Source organism: Balaenoptera borealis (assembly GCF_965194805.1).
Source record: "Balaenoptera borealis genome assembly, chromosome: 6".
Lineage (NCBI taxonomy): Eukaryota > Metazoa > Chordata > Mammalia > Artiodactyla > Balaenopteridae > Balaenoptera > Balaenoptera borealis.
In genome coordinates this window covers 55,045,388-55,058,337 of record NC_138863.1, presented here as the reverse complement: position 1 = coordinate 55,058,337, position 12,950 = coordinate 55,045,388, and the positions used below count along the sequence as shown (strand labels likewise).

General features: G+C 37.4%; 1 protein-coding gene and 1 pseudogene across 2 annotated transcripts in view; one reads left to right on the top strand and one right to left on the bottom strand.

Moving 5' to 3' along the window:
- PLEKHA3 (pleckstrin homology domain containing A3) overlaps positions 1–12,950 on the top strand; it is a 38,590-nt gene that overhangs the window by 10,665 nt on the left and 14,975 nt on the right. The window contains exons 3-7 of the mRNA XM_082395667.1: positions 447–602; positions 3,502–3,638; positions 5,162–5,326; positions 8,421–8,464; positions 10,100–10,215. Of these exons, the coding sequence (XP_082251793.1) occupies positions 447–602; positions 3,502–3,638; positions 5,162–5,326; positions 8,421–8,464; positions 10,100–10,215 (618 nt within the window). The remainder of the gene's footprint in view (positions 1–446; positions 603–3,501; positions 3,639–5,161; positions 5,327–8,420; positions 8,465–10,099; positions 10,216–12,950) is intronic.
- Positions 2,981–3,431, bottom strand: LOC309630429 (large ribosomal subunit protein eL33 pseudogene; annotated as a pseudogene). The gene has a single exon. The product of its transcript is annotated as a large ribosomal subunit protein eL33 pseudogene (transcript).

Here is a 12,950-nt window from a genome sequence, read left to right as displayed (position 1 = left end):
GCTGTTCTGATGGAAGGTTACCTTAGTTACCATTTATTGCACTTTATGCCAGGCACTATCCTAGGCTTGGGTGGGGGGTGGGCGGTGTACCAAAACACAAACTGCTTTCAAAGAAATTAGTAAAAAAGAGTGTGATAAGTGTGACAGGGGTACCGGTGGCCCCAGGGGAGGGAGTTCTTAGATCTCACTTTTCAGTAGTTAATTTGTTGTTGTTTTCTGTTCATATGCTACCACCACTTTGACACCACTGCCAGCCTGGGTATATGTGAGAATGGTGGCTTGGAGGGTGCCCCTGGATAGCCCCTTAAGGAGGTGGCACTGCCTGCCTCTTGAATCAGAGTTTGTTGTTTTAGGTCTGAAACATCTAATACTGTGTAAGTGATGATTTGATTCTCCACAAACTACTTGAGTCCGTGACTGTATTTCCCCTTTGTTTATCATCGTAGTCCATTCGGCAGACAACACAAGAATGGAATTAATCATTCCAGGAGAGCAGCATTTCTACATGAAGGCAGTGAATGCAGCTGAAAGACAAAGGTGGCTGGTTGCTCTGGGGAGCTCCAAAGCCTGTTTGTCTGATACTAGGACTAAAAAAGAAAAAGGTAACTCTAAATTTTTCCTTTGTGGTGAGAATATTTTCTTAAACATAAATGTAGATTGTCCTGTTCACTTATAGTAATTTATCCCAAAGAAATTTAAATTTAGGGGAATGGTTCAGTAAACTATATAGTGCTTTCACAGGCTTATATTATGTAGCCAGTAAAATGTTTACAAGGAATTTTAATGATGTGAGAAAATGCCCAAAGTTAAGTGTTAATTGAAAAAAGCAGGATTCAGAATTACATAGCCACTCCTTGGCCGGCTTAGGAAAGGTATGTAAGGATTGGTCAAGTTGTTACCTTTGGAAAGGGAATTTGTGGGAGAGACTCACTTTTCACTTTATACCCTTTGACCGTACCTTTTGACTTTACCAGCTACAGATATTGCTCATTCAAAAGCAAAGCAAGGGACTTGCCTGTTGGTCCAGTGGTTAGGACTCGGCGCTTTCACTGCCGTGGCCCTGGGTTCAATCCCTGGTGGGGGAACTAAGATCCCGCAAGCTACGCATCTGTGGCCAAAAAGAAAAAAAAAAGCCAAGCAAATAATTTATGGTATTAGTTCAATTATATGCAGATATAATGTGAAAATAATAACAGTATTTATATCTTGGTAGTGAGATTGCAGTTTTTTTTCCTATATATTTTTGATTTTCAAAAATTTTCACTGAGTAGGTATTACTTTTATAATTAAAAAACAATAGAAGTTATTTAAGTTAGTGAAAACAACTAAATTATGGGTTATTGAAAAATGAAGGCTAAGGATTGAATTTATAACAGTTTTCAGATATATGAAAGAACATCACAGATAGAGTATGGTTAAGGGTAGGATAAGAAGGAATGAGGACTTCCTTGGTGGTCCAGTGGTTAAGACTTCGCCTTCCAATGCAGGGGGTGCGGGTTCCATCCCTGATTGGGGAACTAAGATCCCATGTGCCTTCGCGACCAGAAAACAAAAAAACATAAAACAGAAGCAATATTGTAACAAATTCAATAAAGACTTTAAAAATGGTCCACATCAAAAAAAAAAAAAAAAAAAAGAGGGAATGAATAGTCGCAATAGCCAAAAGGTAGAAATAACCCAAATGTTTATAGACAGATGAATGGATAAACATAGTATGGTATATACATAAAATGGAATATTATTTAGCCTTATAAAGGAAGGAAATTCTGACAGATACTACACTGATGAATCTTGAATATATGCTAAGTGAAATAAGCCAGTCACAAAAGGACAAATATTGTATGATTCCACTTACGTGGGGTACCTAGAGTCGTCAAATTCATAGAGACAGAAAGTCGAATGGTGATTTCTAGGGGTTAAGGGAGGGGGAAAAGGGGAGTTAGTGTTTAATGTGTGTAGAGTTTCAGTTGGGGAAGATGAAAAAGTTCTGGAGATGGATGGTTGTACAATAATGTGAATGCACTTAATGCCATTGAACTGTATACTTAAAAATGGTTAAAATAGTACATTTTATTATATATATATATTACTACAATTAAAAAGAAGGAATGGACTTAAACTTGGGTAAAAATTAATTTAGGTTAGGTTAAATGGGCAGATAGAGCTGCTTTGATCTACTCTGGCTAGAGGGGCTTCATGACTAGTACCACAAAGCAGTGCCACTGGCTCAAGTAATATGGAGAAGCACCAGGATCTACTGTGTATACTTTTTTTCCTTCCTCTGCTGCTTACATATCTAGTTTAGAAGGTATTGGTAAGTGAGTGGCTGAGATTATGGCTGGATGTTTAGTCTGTCTGGATATATTAAAGAAAGGAACATAGGCTCTTAATTAAAAAAAATTCTTAAACCAGTATTATGTGAAAACGAAGCTGTGAAAGGAACAGAAGAAAATAAATGAATGTTTATATAGAGCAGTTTTAACTACATAAAAGTTACGAACTTCTGTATACCAAAATACAATAAAGAAAACTGAAAGAAAGCTGACAGATCTTGAAAAGTATTTGCAGTATTTTGGAGGGATGAAAGATTGCTATCTTTAATGCGTAAGAACTTTTATAAATTATAAATTTATCAATTTATATATTACTAAGAGAAAAACCAAACATCAGAACTGGAAAAATGTGTAAAGGACAAGAAAAGCCAATTCACAAAAAAAGAAATACAAGTGCTTATCAAATTAAAGATGAGTAATGGAATGGAAATATCCTGTATAAGGCATTCATTGTCATCAGCCTGTCTCTGGAAATTAATCTACCTAAACTTGATGTCAGACATATGACTGCCAGTTTTTTCCAGCTATCTAGAGAGAAGATGTTTCCTCAGGGAAAACCTTATATTCTATTTCCAAGGTCTCACACCTCTTAAGCTACAGGTATTCATATCTATTGCCTTACATTTTTTTTTTTTTTTTTACAAGGGAACAAATCCACACTTTTATTTATTTACTTTTCAGTAAGTTTAAATCCTTGAAGGGTACAGCATCACACGGATTCTGTGTCCAATGTCCTTAGGAGGAAGGTTGCTTCGGAATTTGGCACGAACCATGCCACTGTTTCCATGAGCACGAGTTATCTTTCCCCAGATTACTCTGGTTTTGTTAGGTTTTCCACCAGGAGTTACTGTGTTGTTCTTTGCTTTGTACACGTAAGCACATCTCTTGCCTAGATAGAATTCAGTTTCATCTCGAGCATATACACCTTCAGTTTTCAGGAGAGCTGTGTGCTCCCTCTGGTTCCGTAGACCCTGCTTATAGCCAGCAAAAATGGCCTTGGACCACAGCCTTCCAGACATATTTGTTGTTTTAGAAGTCCTGTTCCCAGCAGGCCTCCACAGGGTCCAAGATGGCTGAGATTGCCTTACTTTTTAATGATTCCATTTTGTTGTTTTGCCTCTGAAGTATGAAAATGGCCTAATTGAATGTTTGCATATGTTCCTTTCAGAAATAAGTGAAACCAGTGAATCTCTGAAAACCAAAATGTCTGAGCTTCGCCTCTACTGTGACCTCCTAATGAAGCAAGTTCATACGATCCAAGAATTTGTTCACCATGATGAGAATCATTCATCTCCCAGCATAGAGGTATATCCAAGATGATCCTTTCATGTCTGGTTATTCTTTGCAGCACATGGTGGGTGAGCTTCTTACATGAGATGACAGAGAAGCATTTTCAAAATGAGTTATTCTCAGCTATTCAGACCTCTTCGTACTGTAGACTATCTGGAAGTTTGTAGGATCTTTTAGACTATGTCTGTATAACCAGACTAAAGCAGCAAGCAGCACATTTCTCCAAGGAATCAAGGCCTGTCTTTGCAGCCAATTAATTATTTGGTGGTTGGGGTGGGAAAGAAGCATTACCGGCTTTGTTCTCCAGACTCACTGCATGAGTTCATTGGACAACTGCTGTTCTCTTTCTTTTGTAATTAGGTCCTAGCTTAACTACTGAGGGTTAATAATTTAGCTTTATAAACTAACTTAAAAAAAGAATCATTCTCAGAGCAGTGATGTAGGAATCAAAATTCAGATTTGCGGGACCTGGCTATGAAATAAGCTCATTCTTTCTGGTAACGTAGGACCAGTGAGCCTTACTGCTCTCTGGGTGAAAGCCCAGCCTGGTTCCCCGTCCCCTTTTGCCTAACTTGGGAGAAGTGGGACAAGAAATCTTCCTACTTTCCTGTGGCCTTCTTCTACTAGGGAGGACTCTTAGGTGAGGTAGGTTGCCTTTAGATGCAAGTACATTAAACCCTAAGGCACTTGCTGTTTCACCACAGGCTCTCTGCAGGCAGGTGCCCTTACATCTGCTCCATTGGCTCAGGGACAGTGTCGGGGACCCAATCTTGTTCTGCCCTTCCACTCTGCCATTTTTGGTGTGTTGGTTTTTTCTCCTCATGCCCGAGCCTTCAAGGTGACTACAAGTTTGCACAGAAGCAGGAGGCAGTGGGGTAGCCAGGGTGGAGAGAGACCATCTCAGTTTGCTGTCCTTTGCTTTTATCAGGGAATGAAAATTCCAGAAACCCCAGCAGACTTCTCATTATCTTTTTAGTCTGGGTCCATGAAAACTAGGAAATATGAGTATTTGACAAAGGGTCATGGAATAGACATGACTGGCTTAGATCAGTCTATATTCATCTCCCAGGAGCAAGGCGCTCTGCTGTCCCAAAAAGAACTGGGAGTTTTTATTCTACCAAGGAAGAAATGGGAGAACGTGCGTGGGGTAGACATGAATTCTACCTGCCACTCAGTAACCCTCATGGTGTTCCACTGCTGTGATTACCTTTGGAATTCTGATAGTTAGAAACTTACAGTCTAGGTTAGGTTTATTTAAGATAAATTTTTGTACACAGTTTTTCAATATGATACTTGGTTTAAATACAAGAGTTATTTTTTTCTTGGAGTCTAATTTCATACATTGTTTACCTGAGAGACAGATAATTCTTATTCATGCATTGCTTTAATTTTCTAAGGTAATGCATTTTAAACAGATTTGAGCATAACCTAGTAAGGTATCCATTGAAGGTAATGTTTCATTACTTGATGGTAAGGTGGTGCATGAATCCACGTAGTTGTGTGTGAGTCTGTTCAACTCTTTGCATGTAATTTTTCAGAACATGAATGAAGCCTCTTCTCTACTTAGTGCCACGTGTAATACATTCATCACAACGCTTGAGGAATGTGTGAAGATAGCGAATGCCAAGTTTAAACCCGAGATGTTTCAGCTGTGCCATCCGGATCCCTTAGTTTCTCCTGTGTCACCTTCTCCTGTTCAAATGGTTGGAATTTCTGGTTTTTCTTCCAGTGATACTGCATGTGGTTTTGTTTTTGTGTTTATTTTTAAGGCTGGAAACTGGCAGTAGGAGGGAAATAGTCAACAGGTTGAATTTTTTTTTTTTTACTGTACTCAGATTCTGTATGGGAGCCTCTCAGCTGATGGGCTCAACATGAGCCAAGGTCCTGATGCCCTCCCCTTGGAAGGGCTATGCCATTTACCCCAGTGTGTCAGGAAAATATTATAGTGCTCTGTGGGTGCTGTGACACTCTTCTATTTGGTAAAAACACCGCTATGGGGTGAAGATTTACTCACAAGGGGATAAAATTAAGTAAATCTTTAGAGGAGCTGTAAGGGATTTGAAACAACATGTTACAGGGGAAACAGTATTTTATAGTGAGCATTTGGATTTGAACCTTCCAAGTAGGCAAGTTACTTAATCTCTCTGGACTTCATTTTTTTCATCTGTAAAATACAGTGTTTTTTACATCAGAGGTAGATGTAACCTGTTTAATGTTAGGTCCTTAACATTAAGTTCTTACCTTCTGATTACTCTGAACAGTGAGTACTCTTTTTGCCAAGGGTGATGGATTCGTTGTCCTTTTCAAGGTAATAAACTTGCCCTAGCATGCTGTGGGGAACTTGGAGGTGAGAATGAGGTTTGATGAAACCTTACGTTTTTTTCATCAAACTATTTTCGTGAGCCCTTTTGTGAAATGAAGAATGCCGCCTGGCTCCTATTTTAGCAATTACCTGCAGACCTATTTGTTGGCAGAAATAATAGGGTACAACTTATTCCGAGGTTCTCTTACTCACCACAGCAAATTTGGTCATATGAGAATTAGTAAAGATTATTACCTAAATTTATTTAGATCATTATTTTCCTAAAGTGTTTTTTAAAAATTTTTTTTATTTGGTTGCTCTGCAACTGAGTCTTAGTTGTGGCTCACCGGCTCCTTAGTTGCAGCACATGGGCTCTTTAGTTGAGGCATGCAGGCTTCTTAGTTGCGGCATGCAAACTCTTAGTTGCGGCACACATGTGGGATCTCGTTCCCTGACCAGGATCGAACCTGGGCCCCCTGCATTGTGAGCGCGGAGTCTTAACCACCGCGCCTCTAGGGAAGTCTCTAGATCATTGTTTTCTAAATAAGTTATGATGGAGCAACAGCGTCCTCTGAGATAGGTGTACCATGAAAATGAGTTTTATGGCCCGATTAGTTTGGGAAGTTCTAGGTTAACTTAAACAAATTGGGTTTCGCCGACATAGGACTTCTTAGAACCTCTTTTATGCTTAAGTGTATTATGAATCTCTGAGGAGACGTGGTGTGTAGTGTTTCTGAAATTTATTTGATGATTGAACCCTTTTGTTTATTTTTTAATAACTCAGAGGACTGTGTTGTTTAGTAGAACACAGTTTGACAGTGTTGCTTTTTAGAACAATTTTAGGTTTATTGTGGACTGCTAAAGAACATGTGTAGTTGAACAAAAAGTCCTGGTCTTTTGAGATGGATGTATAGTGCTATGTTCCTGAGCTTGATATACAAGGGGTACACTGTATTTTTTTTAAGGTGGACTTTATAGAATCAAATATAATGAAAACACCTCAAACCTGCCTAATATCTGCATTGAACTTCTGAGGAGAATGCCTTCTGTTATAAATGTTCTATAGTCCAGAGAGGTCATATGTGTATTTTATGTATAAGAAGCTATAATAACTGTCTCTTTTAAACTAAAACTTTTTATCAGTAGAAACATTACAAGAAATCCAATAAGTTAATCTAGGAAATACTGGTTAGGGGCCACTTATTTTTCCTCACTGTGCCGTTTTACTTCGTACATAAGGCAAAAATTGTGGCTTACGGTAAATAGTTCTGGAGACACATAGCATGCAAAGTAAGGTCAGACAGTCTTCAAGAGGAAATCTTTTTCTTTTTTTTTTAACGACATGAGTAAATGAAAAATACAGCTGAAAAATTTGAGCATTCCAAAATTAACTTGATCTTTATAACTACTTTATATGGTTATCTCATCGTGTCCCTCTTTAACTTGCATTCGGTTATATTTCAAATCATCATAGAAGTTTAAACAATTGTCATTTTGATCCACAGATAATTGTAGTGGGGGTGTTGCTGCGTGAGTAAACCTAAAGGAAGTGATTTCTGTTAAAGGAGATGTTAATGTCCAGTTGCATCTTTATTTTAATCATATTAGATATCCTTGGACTACAAATTGGATGGGTCATAATTGTTCTCATTTCATCTGGGATTTCTCAGAGCAACTGTAGAAGGCATTTATGTAACGTAACTGTTAGACTTGGACTCACTTGTAAGGCTCTTGAGCCCCTGTATATAAAGCAACCATCCTTAGCCTTTGATATAAACGTTGCTTTTTTGCTACTTTGCTAAGCATTGAAATAATCTACTTGGCTGCCTCTGTTTTTTTGGTGGAGTAGTTAGATCTAAATTATGTTTCGTATTTGTCATATTTATTAATACTCTGCTGACTCAGATTTTATTTATTTATTTATATTTTATGTGTATGTTTTTAGAAACCTATTTGAGGCTTAGGGTTCCTCTTCTGAGTTCTTAAAAGACTTGAATTATTAATGCTGTTTTCCATGAAAACCACACTTTAGAACATCTGTATAATAGCTACCTGAATAATGAATGGTAAGGAGAAGCTCTGCCCTTTAAAAAAAAGAGAGAGACATTTCTTAGATTATTTTCTTTTCTGGCTTGCTAGATACTCCTTTTCATCACAAATAGTGTGATTTTTTGGGGACTTGTTAAGTATACTGTTTTTTATATCTTTATACAAACACATGTATTATATATATATTATAAAATTTAGTTTTTAATATTGAGAAAATAATCCAGCCTGTTTTTGTATGTGTTGAGAAAGATTTCAGTTAATAATTACTGGGGAGAAAGCTTGATATTGTGCTAATAATATTACTTGGGTCTGTAAAAAATAAATTTTTTGGCCAGCCATCTTTTTCTTTGAGTAAATTTATGTTAATTATGATGATAATAATATATTAGAGCTGTCTTATTCTACTTGACATATGAATTATGCTTATTTTCTTTTTAAATTTCTAGATGAGGCGTTCTGTCAGCCACCCTGGTTCTTGCAGTTCAGAGAGGTAAAATAACCTTTCCTTTTGACCAAGTTCTCTCAAAATTATACCTACTTGGGGAAATTCTTTGGGTCTTTAACATAAAGTGGAATGTAAACTCTGTATGGGCAGAGTCTGGTTCTGATTTGCTCAGCATTATTTCTCTTAGTGCTTAGTATAGGGCCTGGCCCCAGTAGGTAGTAGGTAAAGAAAAAAAATGAGTGAATAAATTAGTCAGCAAGGTAAGCACCTTGCCAGCTATCATACCTTTTTTAGGTGTAGATTATATCCAGTGATGGTTAATAGAAATCCATTTTTGATGTATTAAGGCTCCAAGCTTAGGCTTATTTTACTACAGTTTTTTATAGCATCATATATTCATGCTGAGCTGTTGTTATAATAGGAGCTAAGGTGTTACTGAAAAGAGAGAAAAACTGATATTTTAAAGTATATATTCATATCAACACATTTAAAAAATTTACATTCTAGATCTTGCCAATATCCCAGGCTATTTATCTTGGTAGGTAACATTCTTTTAAGTTGCTATGGTTGTCTTTGGAAAATGATGAAATTATAGTGACATTAGCATTTATTTCTCTACATTAATATAGGGGTAGGGGGAAAAAAAGGTTATTGTAGGATTATATGAAATCACATGTGTGAAACTTTAGAAAATTGTAAAGCACTATAGAATTTAACTAATCTTTCATTCAGTAAACATCTATTGAGTGCCTACCAAAAAAAAAAAGTGCTAACTGAACCCCCTTATTATTTTGTCACTTTATTTTTCCCTCTGATGGTTATATAATTGATTGAACTATTACGTGCTGAGAGGAGTCCAGTGATGTGTGTATCTAATCCTATCAGGGAATGAAGAGTTTCATCAACTGAATTTTCCAGAAAAGTAAAAGCTTGATTCCTTTAACAAACTTTTACCTTTATGACAGTTTTTTTTTGACCTGTATTTTATCCTTTCTACCTTATTAAATAAGATATAATAAGAATTTTTAAACTTTATTTATTTTTTTGATGAATCAAAGTTGTCATTAAGAACAGTAATGTTGGGCTGTCATCCAGTGGTAGTTGAGGTGCTGTTGAGTGGTGGTGATTTGCTTCTGGGTTGAATTTTTTAGGTTGATTTTTCTAGTTTTCTGGTTTTCCAGACTGATTTTTTAAAACTAGTTTTTCTAGCCTCCATTTGCCATCTTTATCCGCTCTTGCTGCTGTCAGTGAGTTGGCTCCTAGCATGCTCCCATACTGCTTGCCCATCCCCTTTGCTCTGCTGTTTTAGATTGGCTATGGACGACACCAGATACATGCACTTGGGAAATCCATAACTTTTAGTTTTTAAACACTTGTTAACCATCTGATATGTTTACTCTCTAGCTGGACCTTCCTCTATAAAAGAAATCACTTCTTCATTGTACCTCTTTTCCTTTTAATTTGGCTCAGAGGCTGTATTCTCCAGCTTACCAACTAGGTTCTAAATGATTTGACTTGTTTGTGGCCTGACCTCTGAAGGAGTAGAACGTTGCTGAAGTAGAACTTTGGGTATTAAAATAGTTCTTCTTTCATTTAAAGAGAAGTCATTGAAAACTGCAGTTGAGGGTGTTTTCATTTGTTGAAGTCCTTACAAGTTAATGCTTTTTATTTAATTTGCAGGAGTAGCCACTCTATAAAAGAAACAGTGTCTACACTTCACCGACTCTCCCAGCGGCGCCGAAGAACCTTCTCAGATACAGACTCCTGTAATGATGTTCCTCTCGAAGACCCAGATAGTAAGTTAGAAGGGCTGTGTCTCTCCCTTTGGCCTATTCAGCAAAATTCGTGTGGGGCTCTGTAATTGTTGAAATGAAGGATACTGATAGTGAACACTGTACTTTGCCCTTGGATTAATTCCTTAATTCAGAGCTAAGCAACTAGCACACAATCAACAGAAGCTCATATATCCTCTTACAGTCACCTTTGTTATTAAGAAGTACTAAGTATATCTTTGTAAATACCATATCTTAGATTTATATATGTAATATCAAAATCTTTTACTCCCACTGCATTTTAGTAATCGCTTAGTAATTTATATTCCCATTGTGTTTGCATTTAAAAAACATGTTAGAAGAAAGCATAAATTGTAGGTAGGATTCTAGGGGAAAATAAAGGCAAGTTCTAAGTTCAAAGAAAAAAAATCAGCATTGTTACTTAAAGAATTTGAAATGGCCAAGGACAATAATTTTTTCTGGTGGTGGTGATGAATTATAATAACATTTATTCCTGTACCTTTTTCTTCCTTATTATTAAAGAGTCAGCATACTGTGATTGAATACTTTAGGAAAGGTTTTGTGATTTATGTTAAAATTTAATTATTTTTCTCTTCAGAGAAAAAGCTTTGAAAGTCTGTCAGAATATCTACTTTGACAGTAGTGACCATGATTTTCAGTGAATGCAAATATGGTATTATTATTACAACTCCATTAATAGACTTTTGCTTTTCAGAGTCTTTACTATTGCCCATGAAACATGTGGGATAGAAATTACATACAGTTCTCAATTAAGCAACAGATTGTGTTCCAAGAGTTTATTTGTAAGTCAGCTGTTTGGAACAAGATTTTATTTCCCTTATGGAAATGACATGGTGAATGGTGGTTAAATTCTTTAGATGGACTAGAAGAGCCCAGCTAATTTATAGTGTGGCTGAAATGGGACTAAACAATGGTGTTGGATTTCTAGTATTTGAATATATTGAAAACATTGCATAAGATAGAGTTGCTTTACTTAACCAGAAGGTTAAACAGGTTTAATTAGAGGAGAAATGTAAAGTTCATGAAAATGGTTGAGATTCTAAAGGGGACTGCTGATCATTTTCAGATCTTTAGAAGTTGATGGCATTTTTTAAAAAATAAATTTATTTATTTAATTTATTTATATTTGGCTGCGTTGGGTCTTTGCTGCTGTGCGTGGGCTTTCTTTAGTTGCGGCGAGCAGGGGCTACTCTTCGTTGCGGTGCATGGGCTTCTCATTGCAGTGGCTTCTCTTGTTGCGAAGCACAGGCTCTAGGCGCATGGGCTTCAGTAGTTGTGGGACGTGGGCTCACTAGTTGTGGCTCACGGGCTCTAGAGCGCAGGCTCAGTAGGTGTGGTGCACAGGCTTAGTTGCTCTGCGACATGTGGGATCTTCCCGGACCAGGGCTCGAACCCGTGTCCCCTGCATTGGCAGGAGGATTGTTAACCACCGCGCCACCAGGGAAGCCTGCATTTTTTTTTTTTTTTTAATGCCCATTTTTCTTACAGAACTAATCTATTTATTGATATGGAACGCTATGCTCATTATCATTTTGAATATAAGTTGGGGCAATGAGTAAAGAAATGAAAGAAGGAAAAGGATTGAATGTCGGAAGGGGTTGGGAGAAAGAAACTTTACTGGGCCAATTTACTACATCTTGGAAGTGATAAGAAAAAGAGGAAGATGGTTAAGGAGCTTAAGTATGGGAAAAAATGTCACCTGGGACAGGTAACATACATTCCGATTTACCTTGCTCTTTCTGCCTTTTATACATGACCCTTTTCATCCAGAGCTTATGAAAGGGTTCTATTCTGCCTTGTACTTTTCTTTAGATGCCATTTCTTTTTTTAAATTTTGTGGCTGCATTGGGTCTTCATTGCTGCACACAGGCTTTCTCTAGTTGTGGCGGGCGGGGGCTACTCTTCGTTGCAGTGCGGGGGTTTCTCATTGCGGTGGCTTCTTTTGTTGTGGAGCATGGGCTCTAGGCTCACGGGCTCAGTAGTTGCAGCACGCAGGCTCAGTAGTTGCGGCACCAGGCCCTAGAGCACGTGGGCTTCAGTAGTTGTGGTGCACAGGCTCAGTAGTTGTGGCTCGCGGGCTTAGTTGCTCCGCGGCATGTGGGATCTTCCCAGACCAGGGCTCAGACCCGTGTCCCCTGCATTGGCAGGCGGATCCTTAACCACTGCGCCACCAGGGAAGTCCTGCCATTTCTTTTTTTTAAGGGTGTCATTTTCATTTGTGATAGCTAAGTTAATTTTTTTAAAGCCAGCCATTTTCCTTAGCTCTCTTCTCTTTTAGGCACTCTGGTTCTGAATTTTTGAAAACTACTTTTATAAGATCTAAGTGTAAATATTCCATTTAACACCCCCCAATTTAGCTGTTAAGGAGAGTAACAAAATTAGTTACACACACCCACACCCATATATGCATTAATATTTATATACATACATATATCTCACTTCTCTAGAACTTTTTAAAATTGGCAAGTGTAGGGTAGGTCAGAGTTTTATCCTTAGATTTCCTTCTGTTTATCCTAAAGTTTAGTGTCCCAGTTAGTTGACAAAGCAGAGACTGAATTAGTGCTCTTTCTTAGTATGTTTTGCAAATTAGCAATCTTAGTTGAAAGTCTTTATTGCAGCATATTCTTTTCCTTGAGAGATGCAGCTGCTTCTACTTTTATTAACTAGATTTTTTTAAAATTATAAAAGTAATAAATGTTCATGCTAAATTAAAAAAA